Genomic DNA, 20,312 nt, shown 5'->3' with positions numbered 1-20,312 from the left:
GAGGACACTGACACAGTCAAAGAGGGTTTGAAATCAGAGAAGATGTGCCCGAGAGAAGGCGGCAGAGCTGGTTTGCTCCGCTCACAGGGCAACCTCACCATCGCCACGTAGACGTTGCCCAGCGTGAAGTGGTTCACAGCAAAGTGTGGCGCGATCTCCACTGCCATGGTGGCCACGATGACGGCATCATTCCAGAGCTTGGCGTTGTGCAGGATGTTGGCCAGGCTAATGAGGGGCACGTCCTGGGGGAGGAAGGAGAACGCGAGAAGGGAAGAGCTTTCATTCTCGGCTCTGGTGATCGTAAGTAACGTGGTCAGCGTTTCCTGGTGAATGGCAGAGTCATGCAACTCGGCGCGGGAGGCTGCCGTCTGCTACAGGTCTGTGACGGGAGGAGCGCGCACCAGCCTATCCATGCAGTGCTTCTTTCGCTGAGTGAGACTTGCCTCAACAAACAAACAAACATGTCAGCTGCGTAAAAACCTGCTGAGTGCGGTTGTTGGCTTCCATCCTGGTGCAAGCTCCTGGTCGCGCTGCAGCTTGGTAAGGGAAGTTGGTGGCCCGACGCTCTGCACAGCCCACACTCTGGGGCATGCCATCACAGAGCCAGGGGTTTTCTGCAAGGACCGCCGCGCTGCCTGAGGCAGGGGCTGGCAAGCTGTGGCCCACAGGCCAGGTCAGCCTGCTGCCTGCTTTTGTAACTTTTTATTGAACCGCACCATTCCCATTCCCTTAGGTATTTCTGTGGCTGTTTTCACGCTATCATGGCAGAACTGAATGGCTGCAACAGAGCCTGTCTGGCCTCAGACCCTAAATTTGTACCACCTGGCCCTTTACAGAAAAAGTTCCCTGATCCCTGATCCAGAGTCTTCGCCCTTCCCTATCGCCTAGCAGTACAGAGCACAGAATGATGGGTTGAATAAGTAGCAGTATTATTATCACAAATATTTATTAATATCACAAATATTTATTCCCTTTAAATGTGTTACCTGAGCAACTGCTATCTATATTGCATTGTTCTATATCACTGGGTTCTTCTATAGGAGATACAGAAGAAACAGAAAAAATGACCCATCTTTGTCCTTGCTGGACACCCACAGAGTGCATGTCATTAATAAGGTCACAGAGGTTTAAGAATTTGCCTAAGATCACAAACCTAGTGAGAGGCAGAGCTGCATTTAGAACTCGGCAATGCCTGCTCCTGATATAATGTTTTACAGTGATCTTGAAGCCCTTCCCTGATGTTCCATCTTGCTGAGGTAGGGAAGGCACAATAGTGGGTGTAATTCACAGGCTTGTGGTGGCACAAGTGGGGTCATAAGTTTTTCCGCCCTATCTTAGCCTTTTGCCATTTTCTTATAGGCTGAGCATGAGGAAGGTTGTTGAAACCTCAGAATAAACCACTGGGCAAAGGAAAGGACTGAGGGATGGAAATTCACACCTCTGAGTCCCACTCACCTTCATTTGGTGTGGAGCATAGTGCAGGGCCTGGCGTAGGCAGTCAATCGCCTTCTTTCCTTGGCCTTTCACTCTCCAATAGAGGGCTGCCATGCTGGAAAGGACCCAGGACGTCTGGTTCTACAAAGGAATGGTCAGCTAAGGCTGATGTTTCTTAAATAACACACTAATTTACCACCAAGATTAAGAACAGTAACACAAGTAACACAAGTTAATGACCATTTAACTGAGTACTTACCTGGTCCTGGTGGTCTGCTATACACTTATGTTCATCCTCTTATTAATCCTAATAACAACCCTATAAGCTTGATTCTACTATTGCAGCCTTTTTATAGATAAGAAAACTATGATCCAGAGAGGTTAAATATCTTGTCCAAATCCACTCTATTACTAAGTAGCAGAACTATATTTCATGCCCATGTTCTTTTATATTTAAATTTACTTATCTTTTTGAACAGGTAATTCATTCACGTTTCAAAACCCAGAAATTATATAAAGTTATACAAAGAAAAACCTCCCTGCCATCCTTGTCACTATTATATACAAGTAAACACTATTTTTAGTTTCTTATGTAACCTTCTAGGATTTCTTTATGCTTTATATAAGCAAATATGAATACAGATTTATCTCTCACTCCTGCTTTATAAGCCTATTACTTACTTACATAAGAGATAACATTCATCTGCACTTTGCTTTTTTCACTAAACAGTACACCTTAGAGATCTTTCTGCATCAGTGTGTAGAAAGCCTCTTCATTCCTTTGTTATCAGCTGCATAGTATTTCATTGTTTGGAAGTACCATTATTTATTTAACTAGGTCCTTATTAATGAATATTCCTCTCTCCCCCAATTCTTCACTATTAAAAACAATGCTGCAAACATGACTTTGTATAGGTGTAATTTTGCGTCTGTGCAGCGCATCTGTAGGATACATTTCCAGTGTGGACATGCTATATCAAGGGGATACACATGTTAGTTTGATAGAAATCACCACACTGCCTTCCATAGGACTGTAGCAATTTAATATCCCACCAGAAATATACACATGTCCCTGTTTCTTTATGGCCTCACCAAGGAGTCTGTTATTAAACTCTGGGATCTTTGATAGGTGAAAATGCGGTTTAAATCTGCATTTCCCTTCTTATGAATGGAGCTGACCATCCTTTCATGTTTGACAGCCTTTTGTATTTCTTTTCTGTGAATGACCTGTTCTTATATTGTTAATTCTTCTGTGAGGTCTTTAGCTTATCTATATGAGAAAGCTCTTTAGGTATAAGGGAGATTAGTCCCTTGCCTGTATATGAATTACAGATACATTCCCCCAGGCTTCTCAAGTCTGCCTTTGGACTTACGGTGCTTTGTGTGATATAAAGGTTTTAATTTCTACATAGTTCAGTTCATTAATCTATTTCTGATGGCTTCTGGATTTTCAGTTAGGAAGGTCTTGTTTACTCCAAGGTTATCAAGAATTTTTACCATGTTTTTTTCCCCAGAACATCTGTAGTTTCATTTTTCACATTTAAACCTTTGATCCACTTAAAATTTAACTTGCTGTAAAAGATATGGCTCCAATTTAATTTTTTTTCCAGATGGCTACTAAGTTGTCTCAATAATAGCTAATGAGTAATTCCTCTCTCCCCCACTGTGATGCTACCTTTATCATATACAAAACTTTAGTACTTAATTTAGGTCTAATATTGGATTAATTTAGGTTTAATTTTGCATTTTCCTGTCTATTTCATTCTGATGGGCGGTCTCTAACTCCCAGCCATTACAGATGAGGCATTCAGAAAACTTACCCTGCTTCCTATCTTCTTTCTGTCTTCCAATCTATTTTTTTGGTAATTTTATCATTTTTCATTGTCAGGGCACATATCATTTATATTCTGTTCTATCACCCAATTTCCTGCCTTTGTTTTTGTATTGGTTCTACAGTTAAATATAGTCCTTGATCACTGACATTACTTTTGTGTGGCTTCCCTAGTCATCTCCTGGTTGGCTGAAGTTTATCTTCTAGTAGTTTTCTTAAGAAGGGCTGATGGGAAAATTATTCTCTGAGATTGCTGTTATGGGCTGAACTGTGTCCCCCCAAATTCATATGTTGAAGTCTCCAATCTCTAGTTCCTCAGAATGTAACTATTTAGAAATAAAGTCTTTAAAGAGCTGATTAAGTTAAAATGAGGCCATTATTGTGGGGCCCTAATCTAATATAACTGGATTTATGTGAAGGATTTATAGAAGAGGAAGAGATAAATCAGGGTCGTGTGTGCAGAGGGATGACGGCGAGAGGTGCCAACAGGGTGGCCAACTGCAAACCAAGGAGCAAGGCCTCAGAGGAAAACAACCCTGCCGGCACCTGGATCCCCGACTTGTAGCCTCCAGAACTGTGAGAAAATAAATTTCTATTGTTTAAGCCACCCCGTCTATAGTATTTTGTTATGGCACCCCTAGCAAACAAATACAATCATATAAGTTCAAAACTTTCTGTCTATAGCCTTTATGCCTGAAGCACAGCTGGCTGGATATAAAACCATGGCTCATTCTTTCTTTCCTTGAATAATTTGCTGGTACTGCTCCATTACCTCTTGGTTTGAATGGGTGCTGCACAGAAATCTGAAGCTAGCCTGATGTGTTCCTCCTTCTTTATGACTTGATTCTTCTGACTGGCTTTCCAAAAGGATTCTTTTTTTAAGAAAATAAAATTACCTTTCTTTAATGCCAATATCTGACACATACTGAAGAACATATTTATATATATACACATACAACAAATATGTAATTATATAAAATATACATGTATGCAGTAAAGCATAAAATAATATTCCAGAAACTGCTACCCTACTAAAGAATGAACCTGCTTCTCCTGTATGTTCTTACACTATGCCATCCTCTTGTCTCTTCTCCAGAGGCACACGCTATCCCAAGTGTTGTGTTTATTATTCCATTGCTCTTTTTAAACACCGTTCTATCACTTACACACACATATTTGCTCCAACAATACACTACTTAGTTTACTTCTTCCTGTGCATTATAAATATGGTGACGGAGACTTCTGGGACTTGGTGTTTTTATTCAGCCCTCTAAGATTCATCCATGTTGCTGTATGTAGTTTCAGTTCATTCAATTTCCTTGCTGCACAATTAAATGTCCATTAAGTGAATATACTATAACGTATTTATACATTTTCTGTAAATGGGAGGGTTTGAGTTATTTCCTGTTTTTAAGTTAGCTTCCTGTTGCCAATAGATGTACAAAGAGGTTCTCTAGTCTAGATACCTAGGAGTGGAACTGCTGGGTCAGAGGATGCGCAAGTGTCCAACATAACAAGAGAAAGCCAAATTGCTTCCTAAAGGTGTTATGACAAGTTTCAGTGCTATCAGCAATGTTTAAAAGTGCCTCTTGCTCTATATCCTTTCTAACTCTTGGTATTATCAGTGGGGATAAAACAGTATCTTACTGTAGCCTTTATTTGCATTTCCTGATTATTAGTGAGATTGAGAATTGTTTCTTGTGTTTATTGGTCATACATATCTTTTTTCTGTGAAATGTCTGTTAATATCTTTTATACATTTTTCTGTTTTATTATTTATCTTTCTCATCACTTTATTTACATGCTCTGCATATTAATCCTTGTAGGTTAAATGTGTTAAATGAATTTTCTCTCACTCTGGCTTCTTGAATTTAAAAAATGTCTTTAATTAAAAAATTTTAACCTTTAATGTAGTTGAACTTAATAACATTCTCTTCTCTAGCTTGTGCTTATATATCTTCTTTAAGAAATCTTTTTGTACTTCAAGGCCAGAGAGATCATCTCCCACAGTTTATTTTAATTTTTAAAGTATTTTTGATACTTGAGTCCTTAATTCACATGGAGTTCATTTTTTCCTAATTTTGAAATTAACTAATTGCCCCAGCAAGCTTTCTGAATAGTCCCCCATCTCCCCCCGGTTGATCTTCCACAGCTCTGTGTACACTACAGACTTTCTGGGCTTCCTATTTAGTCCCCCTCATTATTTTTGCTTATTTCTTGAGCAAATGGCATAATGTCTTGTTTTGTAATTTTTCATAAAAGGCAATTCTCACAACCTATTCTTCTTTTCAAGAGTGTTGTCTGTTTTACCCTTCCATATTAATGTAAAGATCTGCTTTTTAAGTGCCATAAAAAACCCTGTTGTTATTTTGATTACAATAGGATTGACTCTATAAATCAAATTGGGGAAAACTGACATGTTTATGGTGTGTGTCTTCTTATCCATGAACATTACATATCTTTCTGTTTATTTAGGTCTTTTAAAATGTCTTTCAGTAAAGTTTTATCACTTTCTGCACCTAAGTCTCATGACTTTTTTGTTAGATTTAGTACTGGGAACTTTATATTTTTGTAACAAAGTAAATACATATTAAAAATTATGTTTTCTAATATTTATTGCTGCTGTACAGAAATGCAACTTATTTTTATTTATTGACTTTACAGGCAGCCACCTTGATAAAAACATTGTTATTTCTAAATATTTGTAGATCCTTTTAGGTTTGCTATGTAGATAATCACATCATTTCTGAATAACGTTTTTTTCTTCCTAATACTTATGCCATTACTTTCTTTTTCTTGATTTACTATACTTGTTAGGACTTTTAGTACAATGCTGAAAAGAAGTGGTAGTGGTGGGCATCCTTTTTCCTGATTGCAAAGAATTATTTTAAATATTTCCCCCATTAACAATTATCTTTTTTTTTTAAAATTATTTATTTATTTATGGTTGTGTTGGGTCTTCGTTTCTGTGCGAGGGCTTTCTCCAGTTGCGGCAAGCGGGGGCCACTCTTCATCGCAGTGCGCAGGCCTTTCACTGTCGCGGCCTCTCTTGTTGCGGAGCACAGGCTCCAGAGGCGCAGGCTCAGTAATTGTGGCTCACGGGCCTAGTTGCTCCACGGCATGTGGGATCCTCCCAGACCAGGGCTCGAACCCGTGTCCCCTGCATTGGCAGGCAGACTCTCAACCACTGCGCCACCAGGGAAGCCCAACAATTATCTTTGATAAAGATGTTTTGTTGATTCTTCTCATCAGATTAAGGAAATCCTTGTCTATTCTTAATTTGCATTAGCTTTGTATCATGAATGTACTGAATTTTATCAGATGCAATCTACTAAAATGATTTCATAATTTTTCTCCTTTAATTTGATTGACGAAATTTAAGATTTTCCTAAAGTTAGACTGTTTAGATTGGTATTTCTGGGATAAACCCAACTGGTCAAGGTGCATCTTTTATATATATATATATATATATATATATATATTTATATATATATATATATTTATATATATATATATATATATATATTTATATATATATAAAATGTTAACAGACTGAATCCAGAGGCATGCATATATGTTCAGTCTGTTAATATTTTGTTATGGTTTTGATACCTATGTTTGTGAGTGAGATTAACCTATAATTTTTCTTTCTCATAATGTCTTTGTCTAGTTTTGTTTTCAGGGTTACACTAGTCTCTAGGAATTAATTGGGAAGTTGTTCCTTTTTCTATAGTCCAGAAGAACCTGATGGTGTATTTTTCAAAAGTTTGGTAGAATTCACCTGCAAAATTAACAGTTTGTTTTATTCTTGGTGAGATTTTTTTTAAACCTACTGCTTCAATCTATTTGAGAGTTATAACACCCACATCAGTTTGGATAAAATAATTTTTTTCTAGAAATTTGTGTTCTTTACCTATTTTCAAATTTATTGGCATAAAAGTGTTAACTGTATCCTTATCTCTTTAGTCTGATATAGCTGTAGTTTTGTTTCCACTTTTACCCCAATATTGGTTATTTGTGCTTTCTTTTTTCTTAATTTTGCCAGAGGTTAATTTTACTAGTCATTTCAAAGAAACAATTTTTGGAGTGTTGATCTCCATTCTGTCTTTGTTTTCTACTTCACTGATTTCTGCACCTAATAACAGAACCCAAAAATACACAAATCAAAAACTGATAGAACTAAAATAAGATATAAAAAAATTCAAAATTACAGCTGTAGATTTCAACATACCTCTCAATAATTGATAGAAGTAGACAAAAAAAATCAGTAAATATAAAGAATATATAGAGAGTATTATCAACCAACTTGACTTAAATGGCATTTCTAGAACAGTCTAACAACAGCAGAAGATGCATTCTTTTCTGGTGCTTACGGAACATTTATCAAGACAGATCATATTCTGGGGCATAAAACAAGTCTGGATAAGTTTAAAATAATTCAAATCATACAAAGTATACTGATTTACCACAGTGTAATTAAATTAGAAATCAATTAAAGCAAGACATCTGGAAAATGCCCAATAGTTAGAAACCACATAACACACTTCTAAATAATTTATGGGTCAAAGAGGAGATTAGAAGGAAAATTATAAACCATTTTAAACTGAATGAAAATAAAAATATGACAAATAAAACTTGTGATATGCAGCTGGCACAGAATTTAGAGGGAACTTTTAGCACTAAACCCCTACATTAGAAAAGCAAGGGATCAAATTAGTAACCTAAACTTCCATACTGAGAAACTAAAAAAAAACAAACAAAAAACTTGTCAAATTAAAACCTATGCAAGCAGAATCCAGGAGATAACAAAGATAAGAGCAGACATCAATGAAAGAGAAAACAGAAAAACAATAGAGAAAAATCAATGGATCCAAAAACTCATTCTTTGGGAAGCTCAATAAAAATTGATAAACTTTTATTAGTCAATGTGACTGGGAAAAAAAGAGAAAAGATACAAAGTCCCAAGATAAGAATTGAGAAAGATACATTACTACAAATCCTACAGATATTAATGGAATGATAAGGGACTATTATGAACAACTTTATGTCAATAAATTCAATGACTTAGATAAACTAGACAAATTAAAGACACAACTAACAAAGCTCACTCAAGAAGAAAGACAATTTGAATACTCTCATTAAAGAAATTGAGTTTATAGTTAAAAATCTCTCACAAAGAAAACTCCCCATTCAGATGGCTTCAATGGTGAATTTTCTATCAAACATTTAAGGAAGATATAATACCAATCCTCTACAATCTTTTCCAGAAAAATAAGGGTAGGGAACACTTCCCAACTCATTACACACAGTCATTATTATCCTGATACCAAAACTAGACAAAATATTCCAAGAAAATCACAGACTAATATACTTATGAATATAAATTCAGACAGACTGAATGGCTTATCAACGGTAGAGAAAGGTGTGTGTGTTGGTTTGTCAATTTCTCTCATTAAATCAATCATTTTCTGCTTTATATATTTTGAGGTTATTTTTATTGCTTATGTATAAGGTTAGAAGCAGTATATTTGTTTTTCTGGTGAATTAAAGCTTTTATCATTATGTGGTCATTCTCTCTGACCCTAATAATTTTTTCTGCTTTGAAATATATATTTCCAGGTAATTAATATAACTATAGCTACTTCCTTTTGATAGTATATTCCTTTTTGATTAGTATTTTCCCATTAACATTTCTATTATGCTTTAGGTATGACTCTTAAAAACAGGTAGCTCCTTTAAAATATTTCCAATTTGACATTATTGTGATTGTTATATTACAGATTTTTTTAAAGACTGTTTATCATATTTCTTGGTTTCTTTTTATCCTGATTCTTGAATACTTTTTTTCCTCCTTTTTTTTTTTTTTTTTTTTTTGCCATTTCTTGGATTGATTTTTTTTTTTGGTCCTCCTGTTCTTACTTCATTATTTTACCCTCAGAGGTTTGGGAGTTGCACATTTCTTTTAAAGGTTACCCTTAAATTTCTACTTACTATTTAACTTAACAAAGTCCAAGTAATATATTAACTCACTCCTCCTGAACACTAAAAGGGCCTTTGAATACCTTAACTCTGATCATCCCACTCTCAAATGTACATTTCTCCAGTATTTCAGTTTAGCCACTTCCGAGACTGAACCAGAAAGAAATAGAAAATATAAACAGACCAATCACAAGCACTGAAATTAAGACTGTGATTAAAACTCTTCCAACAAACAAAAGCCTAGGACCAGATGGCTTCACAGGCAAATTCTATCAAACACTTAGAGAAGAGCTAACAACTATCCTTCTCAAACTCTTCCAAAATATAGCAGAGGGAGGAACACTCCCCAACTCATTCTACGAGGCCACCATCACCCTGATACCAAAAGCAGACAAAGACGTCACAAAGAAAGAAAACTACAGGCCAATATCACTGATGAACATAGATGCAAAAATCCTCAACAAAATACTAGCAAACAGAATCCAGCAGCACATTAAAAGGATCATACACCATGATCAAGTGGGGTTTATCCCAGGAATGCAAGGATTCTTCAATGTACGCAAATCAATCAATGTGATACACCATATTAACAAATTGAAGAATAGAAACCATATGATCATCTCAATAGATGCAGAAAAAGATTTTGACAAAATTCAACACCCATTTATGATAAAAACCCTCCAGAAAGTAGGCATAGAGGGAACTTACCTCAACATAATAAAGGCCATATATGACAAACCCACAGCCAACATCGTTCTCAATGGTGAAAAATGGAAACCATTTCCTCTAAGATCAGGAACAAGACAAGGTTGTCCACTCTCACCACTATTATTCAACACAGTTTTGGAAGTTTTAGCCACAGCAATGAGAGAAGAAAAAGAAATAAAAGGAATCCAAATCGGAAAACAAGTAAAAGTGTCAGTTTGCAGATGACATGATACTATACATAGAGAATCCTAAAGATGCTACCAGAAAACTACTAGAGCTAATCAATGAATTTGGTAAAGTAGCAGGATACAAAATTAATGCAGAGAAATCTCTTGCATTCCTATACACTAATGATGAAAAATCTTAAAGAGAAATTAAGGAAACACTCCCATTTACCATTGCAACAAAAAGAATAAAATACCTAGGAATAAACCTACCTAAGGGGACAAAAGACCTGTATGCAGAAAACTATAAGACACTGATGAAAGAAATTAAAGATGATACAAACAGATGGAGAGATATACCATGTTCTTGGATTGGAAGAATCAACATTGTGAAAATGACTATACTACCCAAAGCAATCTACAGATTCAGTGCAATCCCTATCAAACTATCAATGGCATTTTCCCCAGAACTAGAACAAAAAATTTCACCATTTGTAAGGAAACACAAAAGGCCCCGAATAGCCAAAGCAATCTTGAGAAAGAAAGACAGAGCTGGAGGAATCAGGCTCCTGGACTTCAGACTATACTACAAAGCTACAGTAATCAAGGGAGTATGGTACTGGCACAAAAACAGAAATATAGATCAATGGAACAGGATAGAAAGCCCAGAGATAAACCCACACACATATGGTCACCTTATATTTGATAAAGGAGGCAAGAATATACAATGGAAAAAAGACAGCCTCTTCAATAAGTGGTTCTGGGAAAACCAGACAGCTACATGTAAAAAAGTGAAATTAGAACACTTCCTAACACCATACACAAAAATAAACTCAAAATGGATTAAAGACCTAAATGTAAGGCCAGACACTAGAGGAAAACATAGGCAGAACACTCTATGACATACATCACAGCAAGATCTTTTTTGACCCACCTCCTAGAGAAATGGAAAAAAAAACAAAAATAAACAAATGGGACCTAATAAAGCTTAAAAGCTTTTGCACAGCAAAGGAAACCATAAACAAGACAAAAAGACAACCCTCAGAATGGGAGAAAATATTTGCAAATGAAGTAACTGACAAAGGATTAATCTCCAAAATTTACAAGCAGCTCATGCAGCTCAATATCAAAAAGACAAACAACCCAATCTAAAAATGGGCAGAAGACCTAAATAGACATTTCTCCAAAGAAGATATAAAGATTGACAAGAAACACATGAAAGGATGCTCAACATCACTAATCATTAGAGAAATGCAAATCAAAACTACAATGAGGTATCATCTCACACCAGTCAGAATGGCCATCAACAAAAAATCTACAAACAATAATGCTGGAGAGGGTGTGGAGAAAAGAGAACCCTCTTGCACTGTTGGTGGGAATGTAAATTGATACAGCCACTATGGAGAACAGTACGGAGGTTCCTTAAAAAACTAAAAATATAACTATCATACGACCCAGCAATCCCACTACTGGGCATATACCCTGAGAAAACCCTCATTCAAAAAGAGTCATGTACCACAATGTTCATTGCAGCTCTATTTACAACAGCCAGGACATGGAAGCAACCTAAGTGTCCATCGACAGATGAATGGATAAAGAAGATGTGGCACGTACATACAATGGAATATTACTCACGCATAAAAGGAAACGAAATTGAGTTATTTGTAGTGAGGTGGATGGACCTAGAGTCTGTCATACAGAGTGAAGTAAGTCAGAAAGAGAAAAACAAATACCGTACGCTAACACATATATATGGAATCTAAAAAAAAAAAAAAAAAAGGTTCTGAAGAACCTAGGGGCAGGGCAGGAATAAAGCCACAGACGTAGAGAATGGACTTGAGGACACAGGGAGGGGGAAGGGTAAGCTGGGACAAAGTGAGAGAGTGGCATGGACATACATACGCTACCAAATGTAAAATAGATAGCTAGTGGGAAGCAGCCACATAGCACAGGGAGATCAGCTCGGTGCTTTGTGATGACCTGGGGTGGGGAAAGGGAGGATGGGAGGGAGACGCAAGAGGGAGGAGATATGGGAATATATGTATAGCTGATTCACTTTGTTATAAAGCAGACACACCATTGTAAAGCAATTACACTCCAATAAAGATGTTAAAAAAAATAAAAACTTAACAATAAATAAATAAAAAAATTTAAAACCCCAGAAATTGTTTTCTACAGACAGTGTTTGTTTGGGTTTGTATACCTGTATAATTTTATTTGCTTAGTGAATCTTCCTTTGTCTCAGACAATCCTTCTCCAGCTATCATATAGAAAAGTTCCTTTAGGGTGGGGCTCTTGGTAAACTTTTTCCAGTTTTTAATCTTTAAGCGCCTTTATTCTTCCCTCCTTGTAGGGTGCACAATTCTAGCGGGCCCAGTATCCTTCCAAAACTGTCATCTGGCTTAGATAGCTGCTATGAGAAACAGGCTGTCATTTGAGTCATCTCTTCTCTATAGGTAATCTGTCCTTTCTGTCCCCATGAGGGCAGAGATCTAGGTCTAAATTTTTCTTCACTGATTTATGCCCAGCACCTGAAAAGTATCTGGCACAATACTTTGCTACGTATTTGTTGAATGAATCAATAAATGAATGAATGGCTGCTGTCATATTTCTTAAGCTATTTTCTCTCAGATGCAAATCCAAAATTCTATAATCTGCTTTGTGATACTGTGGCTGGAACTCTGCAAACCACATTTCTCCTTTGCTAGCTGGCTTCTTGTTAGGTTCTGCAAACATATGTGCTAGGGGATTGGAAGGTAAGAGGGAAAGGGACTTTTTCTGCCAGTTTGCATGCTGCTCCTGTCACTGTCAGTCATTCTGGCAACAGCACTTTGTGGTCAGCACTCTGGTCTCCAGCTTCTTCCAGCACTCCCAGACCCAGCAGCCAGCCCATGCTCCCTCCTCAGAAGCAGGAAGTCTAGCTCGTTCAGAGCTCTCTCCCGTGGACTCTAGATTTTGAAAATCTCAAATGCTTACCTTCTTGTTCCCTACAATTAGTATCTCTGGTTTACCTAAGTATTTCCTTTTTTCTTTTTCAGCCCTCCACCACAATGTACCGTCATGCCTCAGAGATACTGCGGGTTCAGTTACAGACTACCACAATAAAGGGAATATTGCAATAAAGCGAGTCACATTAAATTTTTGGTTTCCCAGTGCATATAAAAGTTATGTTTACACTATACTGTAGTCTGTCAAGTGTGCAATAGCATTATGTCTATAAAACAATGTACATATCTTAATTAAAAATACTTTCTTGTTAAAAAATGCTAACAATCACCTGAGTCTTGAGTGGCAGTAGTAACGTCAAATATCACTGGCTACAGAATCACCATAACACAAATAATAATAATGAAAAAGTTCGAAATATTGTGAGAATTACCAAAATGTGACACAAAGAGACGAAGTGAGCAAATGCTGCTGGAAAAATGGCGCCAATAGACTTGCTCAAGACAGGGTTGCTGCAAACTTTCAATTTGCAAAAAATGCAGCATCTGCCAAGCACAATAAAGCGAAGCACAATAAAACAAGGTATGCCTGTAATCGATTCTCTAAATTCAATGTGCTCTTCTGAAATACCTAATGTTGTTTTTGTTTTCCTGACAGTACCCTGACTGAAACAGATGCTTTTAAGATCCCTTTGTCTTTGTTATAATGTATCTTGGCGTGGATTTCTTTTTATTTACCCAGCTTGGGATACATGGTACTTCCTGAATCTGTTGATTCTTTTACCTCCTTGTCTCTATAATACTCCAGGTAATTTTTTACACAAAGCTTGCAATTCACTAATTATTTAACTGTGTCTGAATCTATCTAACTCATCCACGGGGTATTTGACTTAATTACTTAAACAAATATATTTTTAGTTTAAGATGTATCAATTAAAAAAATTTACCTATTCATTTTCTATGTCATTTCTTTGCTCACTTTTGTGATTACATCTCTTAGGTATTTTATAATGAAAAATTTCAAATACATATACAAATAAAGGGAACAGTATAATGAACTCCATGTGTTCATCACCTAGATTTAACATTTATCAACAACTCCTGGCCAATCCTATTTCATCTAAACCCTCATCCATGCTAATCTGAAGCAAATCCCAGACTTTATAAAATTTCACCAGTAAGTTTTTCAGTGTTACCTCTAAAAGATACAACCTCACGTTTAAAAGATAAACTTGAAAAAATTTGGCCTAAAATATTGAAAATTATTCTTTAATACCATCAAGTATTCATCTGGTGTGCCTATTTCTCCCAACTGTGTTATAAAACTTTGCTTTGCTTTTACAGTTTTAATCATAGTCTAAATAAAGTTCATACATTGCAAATGGCTAATGTATTCCTTAAGTCTCTTTTGATCTCTAGAGTCCACCACCTAATTTTTAAAATTTATTTCTGTACAAGAAATATAGGGTATTTATCCTGTAGTTTCACACTGACTGGACTCTGCTTATTGCATCCTCATGGAACCATTTGACATGTTCCTTTGTCCCCTATATTTCCCGTAAGTTGGTAGAGGCTTGACTGGATTCAGGATTGACTTTTTTGGGGAGGAGTGGGAGCAAAACTATTTCATAGGTGGTAGTGTGAACTTCCAAGAGTACACACATACTGTTTCTCTATTTGTGATGTTAGCAGCCAGTGGTAATCACTGCCATGAATTAATTAGGGGCTGCAATGATCATTCCTAGTTTACTAGTTGGAATACTCCTATAAAGAGACTTTTCTCATCAATTATTTATTTATCCTAAAGTACTGTTCATTTAGAAAGGAAGGATACATGTTTATTACCATCTTGTTTCCTAGAAGGACCTAGAAGGTCATTTTTAAAAATTGTAGTATAGAGGTCAACCCTTCAACCCTTTACTCCGTGGTAAACTGCACAAAGGTTTTGGCAAGGATATATAAGATCAAGATCCATTCCATATGGGAACAGTCAATGAAGGACACTCGAATTAAATAAATAAATCAAGCCTAAAGTCTGGAAAGGAGGCAGAGTCAAGATGGCGGACTAGGAGGATGAGGGACTTGCGTCTCCGCACAACTAGGGCACCTACAGGAACCAGTGGGGGACCACGGACACCTAAAGGGACGGGAGGAACCCCCAGCGACCGGGTAGAAAGTGGGGTGTGGGGGAGGGAGGGGGGAGAAGAACTGGAGGTGGGACAGGACTGGCGCCCTTGAGGGGCGGCTGGGGGAGGGGAAGGGATCCTACACCCGAAAGGGGAAATTGGGGGACCACTGGGAGGACAGAGAATCAGAAGGGAGAATGGCCAGGTTTCCCCTGCCCACTTGGGCCCCTGGGAGCCTGCTGAGATCCGGGTCTGATCTTCTGCCCACCTAGGCCCCCTCCAGCCACGCAGGTCCTGAGGGAGTGGGAGGGAGGGAAGTGGGAGCAAAAGTAAAGGCTGGATCTACGGGACCGGCACCCCTGTGGGGCGGCTGGGGGAGGGGAGGAGTTCCTACACCCAGTGGGACCCACCCACGGTTAGGAGTCCAGTGGGGACAGGGGAGACCGTGGGGGAGACGGCGGGGGGTGGGGCATAGAGGAATGGAGGGGAACGCGGCCAGCACTTTCCCTGTCCACTTAGGCACCGGAGAGCCTGTTGGGCTCTGGGGCCTGATCCTCTGCCCCTGGAGCCTCCCTCCTGCCACGCAGAGCCCAAGCCCCGCCCCTACACCCAGGGCCCTACCTCTATACTGGGAGACCCCCTCCAACCGCACTGGGCCTAAACCCCACCCATACACCCTCACCCAGGGACTTACCTGCAAACTCTGGAACTCCATACTCCAGAGGCCCCCCCTTTGGACGTGCTGCCTCTCTGCTTCTGGGCAGGTCTTAAGCAGAGGCTCTGCCCCACACTTGAATGTCGCCCACCCCCCCACCACACACACACACACTTAGGGCCTGCCCCCAAGGCCTTTTCTGCCTGCGAGGGTCCTGAACCAGGTGCGGGTCCTGAACCAGGCCCTGCCCCACGCTCAAACATCACCTGCACCCCTCCCCTGCATAGGTCCCGCCCCACCCTAAACCCAGCCCCTGCCTAAGTTCCACCTCTGCCTAAACTCTGGCTACCATAGATAAGGCTTTTCTTTTTTCCTCTTGGGGTTCTGTTTTACCTTGTTGTTGATTCATTTATATTTTTATTTTTCCTAATATATTTTCTATCTTTCTAATTTTATTTTGTTTTTTATTCTTTGTTATTGTACTGCTCCTTTTTTTCTTTTTTTGCCTCACTACCCGGCTTGTGGGATCTTGGTTCCCAGGCTGGAGGTCGGGCCCGAGCTCCCATAGTGCGAGCTCCGAGTCCAAACCGCTGGACTAACAGAGAACCTCAGATCCCAGGGAATATTAATTGGAGTGAGGCCTCCCGGAGGTCCTCGGCACCAGGGCCAGGCTCAATCCAACTGCTTGCAAACTCCAGTGCTGGACACCTCAGGACAAACAACCAGTAAGACAGGAATACAGCACCACTGATCAAAAAAAAAAAAAAAAAGAAACAAAATAATATGTTACAGACGAATGAGTAAGGTAAAAACCTAGAAGACCAAATAAATGAAGATGAAATAGTCAATCTACCTGAAAAAGAATTCAGAGTAATGACGGTAAAGATGATCCAAAATTTTGAAAACAGAATGGAGAAAATACAAGAAACATTTAACAAGGACCGAGAAGAACTAAAGAGCAAACAAACAGTGATGAACAACACAACTGAAATTAAAAACAGTCTTGAAAGAATCAATAGAATAACTGAGGCAGAAGAACGGATAAGTGACCTGGAAGATAAAATGGTGGAAATAACTGCAAGGGAGCAGAATAAAGAAAAAAGAATGAAAAGAATTGAGGACAGTCTCAGAGACCTCTGGGACAATATTAAATGCACCAACATTCGAATTATAGGGGTCCCAGAAGAAGAAAAGAAAAAGAAAGGGTCTGAGAAAATATTTGAAGAGATTATAGTCAAAAACTTCCCTAACATGTGAAAGGAAATAGTCAATCAAGTCCAGAAAGCACAGAGAGTCCCATACAGGATAAACCCAAAGAGAAATCTGCCGAGACACATATTAATCAAACTATCAAAAATTAAATACAACGAAAAAATATTAAAAGCAGCAAGGGAAAAGCAACAAATAACATAAAAGGGAATTCCCATAAGGCAAACAGCTGATCTTTCAGCAGAAACTCTGCAAGCCAGAAGGGAGTGGCAGGACAACTTTAAAATGATGTAAGGGAAAAAGCTACAATCAAGATTACTCTACCCTGCAAGGATATCATTCAGATTCGATGGAGAAATCAAAAGCTTTACAGACAAGCAAAAGCTACGAGAATTCAGCACCACCAGACCAGCTTTTCAACAAATGCTAAAGGAACTTCTCTAAGTGGGAAACACAAGAGAAGAAAAAGACCCATAAAAACAAACTGAAATCAATTAAGAAAATGGTAATAGGAACATACATATCAATAATCACCCTGAAGGTAAATGGATTAAATGCTCCAACCAAAAGACAAAGACTGGCTGAATGGATACAAAAACAAGACCCTTATATATGCTGTCTATAAGAAACCCACTTCAGACCTAGGGACACATACAGACTGAAAGTGAGGGGATGGAAATAGATATTCCATGCAAATGGAAATCACAAGAAAGCTGGAGGAGCAATTCTCATATTAGATAAAATAGACTTTAAAATAAAGACAGTTACAAGAGAAAAGGAAGGACACTACATAATGATCAAGGGATCAATCCAAGAAGAAAACATAACAATCATAAATATTTATGCACCCAACATAGGAGCACCTCAATACATAAGGCAAATGCTAACAGCTATAAAAGGAGAAATCGACAGTAACACAATAATAGTGGGGGACTTTAACACCCCACTTACACCAATAGATAATCCAGACAGAAAATAAATAAGGAAACACAAGCTTTAAATGACACAATAGACCAAATCGACTTAATTGATATTTTTAGGACATTCCACCCCAAAGTGGAAGAATACACTTTCTTCTCAAGTGCACACGGAACGTCCTCCAGAACAGATCACATCTTGGGTCACAAACCAAGCCTTGGAGGACTTCCCTGGTGGCACAGTGGTTAAGAATCTGCCTGCCAATGCAGGGGACACGGGTTCCAGCCCTGGTCCGGGAAGATCCCACATGCTGCAGAGCAACTAAGCCCGTGCACCACAACTACTGAGCCTGCGCTCTAGAGCCCGAGATCCACAACTACTCAGCCTGCGTGCCACAATTACTGAAGCCCACGTGCCTAGAGACCCGTGGTCTGCAACAACAGAAGCCACTGCAGTGAGAAGCCCGCACACCGCAACAAAGAGTAGCCCCCGCTCGCTGCAACTAGAGAAAGCCCGTGCGCAGCAACGAAGACCCAACGCAGCCAAAAATAAATATAAATAAAATAATAAATGTATATAAAAAAATAAAAAAACAAATCAAGCCTTGGAAAATTTAAGAAAACTAAAATCGTATCAACCATCTTCCGACCACAACGCTATGAGATTAGAAATCAATTACAGGAAAAAAACAGTAAAAAACACAAACACATGGAGGCTAAACAGTGCACTGCTAAATAACCAAGAGATCACTGAAGAAATCAAAGAGGAAATAAAAAAAATACCTAGAAACAAATGACAACGAAAACACCAGGATCCAAAACCTGTGGGATGCAGCAAATCAGCTGTAAGAGGGAAGTTTATAGCAATACAATCTTACCTCAAGAAACAAGACAAATCTCAAATAAACAATCTAACCTTACACTTAAAGAAACTAGAAAAAGAAGAACAAAGAAAACCCAAAGTTAGCAGAAGGAGAGGAATCATAAAGATCAGAGCAGAAATAAATGAAATAGAAACAAAGAAAGATGTTTAAAAAAAAAATCTTCCAAAAAACAAAAGTCCAGGACCAGATGGCTTCACAGGCGAATCCTATCAAACATTTAGAGAAGAGTTAACATCTATCCTTCTTAAACTCTTCCAAAAAATTGGAGAGGGAGGAACACTCACAAACTTGTTCTACGAGGCCACCATCACCCTGACACTAAACCAGACAAAGATATCACAAAAAAAGAAAATTACGGACCAATATCACTGATGAACATAGATGCAAAAATCCTCAACAAAATACTAGCAAACAGAATCCAACAACACATTAAAAGGATCATACACCATGATCAAGTGGGATTTATCCCAGGGATGCAAGGATTCTTCAATATACGTAAAACAATCAGTGTGATACACCATATTAACAAATTGAAGAATAAAAAACATATGATCATCTCAATAGATGCAGAAAAAGCTTTTGACAAAATTCAACACCCATTTATGATAAAAACTCTCCAGAAAGTGGGCACAGAGGGAAACTACCTCAACATAATAAAAGCCATATATGACAAACCCACAGGAAACACCACTCTCAATGGTGAAAAACTGAAAGCATTTCCTCTAAGATCAGGAACAAGACAAGGATGTCCACTCTCGTCACTATTATTCAACACAGTATTGGAAGTACTAGCCACATCAATCAGAGAAGAAAAAGAAATAAAAGGAATACAAATTGGGAAAGAAGAAGTAAAACTGTCACTCTTTGCAGATGACATGATAGTATACATAGAGAATCCTAAAGATGCCACCAGAAAACTACTGGAACTAATCAATGAATTTGGTAAGGTTGCAGGATACATAATTAATGCACAGAAATCTCTTGCATTCCTATACACTAACAACAGAAGATCAGAAAGAGAAATTAAGGAAAGAATCCCATTTACCATCGCAACAAAAAGAATAAAATACCTAGGAATAAACCTACCTAAAGAGGCAAAAGACCTGTACTCAGAAAATTATAAAACACTGATGAAATAAATCAAAGATAACATAAACAGATGGAGAGATATACCATGCTCCTGGATTAGAAGAATCAATATTGTGAAAATGACTATACTACCCAAAGCAATCTACAGGTTCAATGCAATCCCTATCTAATTACCAATGGCATTTTTCACAGAACTAGAACAAGAAATTTTACAATTTGTATGGAGACAGAAAAGACCCCAAATAGCCAAAGCAATCTTAGGAAACGAAAACGGAGCTGGAGGAATCATGCTCCCTGACTTCAGACTATACTACAAAGCTACAGTAATGAAGGCAGTATGGTACTGGCACAAAAACAGAAATATAGATCAA

At 38.1% G+C, this 20,312-nt stretch overlaps 1 protein-coding gene across 2 annotated transcripts in view; it reads right to left on the bottom strand.

Annotated features, from left to right (window-relative positions):
* The window catches only part of TTC17 (tetratricopeptide repeat domain 17), a 157,286-nt gene that overhangs the window by 2,651 nt on the left and 134,323 nt on the right, over nucleotides 1-20,312 (bottom strand). Inside the window, exons 23-24 of one of the 2 annotated variants that reach the window (XM_061203268.1) lie at nucleotides 1,456-1,575; nucleotides 99-242 (exon numbers count right to left, since the gene is read on the bottom strand). In XM_061203268.1, coding sequence (XP_061059251.1) covers nucleotides 99-242; nucleotides 1,456-1,575 — 264 coding nt within the window. Of the gene's footprint in view, nucleotides 1-98; nucleotides 243-366; nucleotides 439-1,455; nucleotides 1,576-20,312 lie in introns of those variants that run through there. The other variant, XM_061203269.1, reaches the window with a different exon arrangement.

Source organism: Eubalaena glacialis, chromosome 10 (assembly GCF_028564815.1).
Source record: "Eubalaena glacialis isolate mEubGla1 chromosome 10, mEubGla1.1.hap2.+ XY, whole genome shotgun sequence".
In the NCBI taxonomy this organism is placed as follows: Eukaryota; Metazoa; Chordata; class Mammalia; order Artiodactyla; family Balaenidae; genus Eubalaena; species Eubalaena glacialis.
This window is presented reverse-complemented; position numbering and strand designations above follow the sequence as displayed.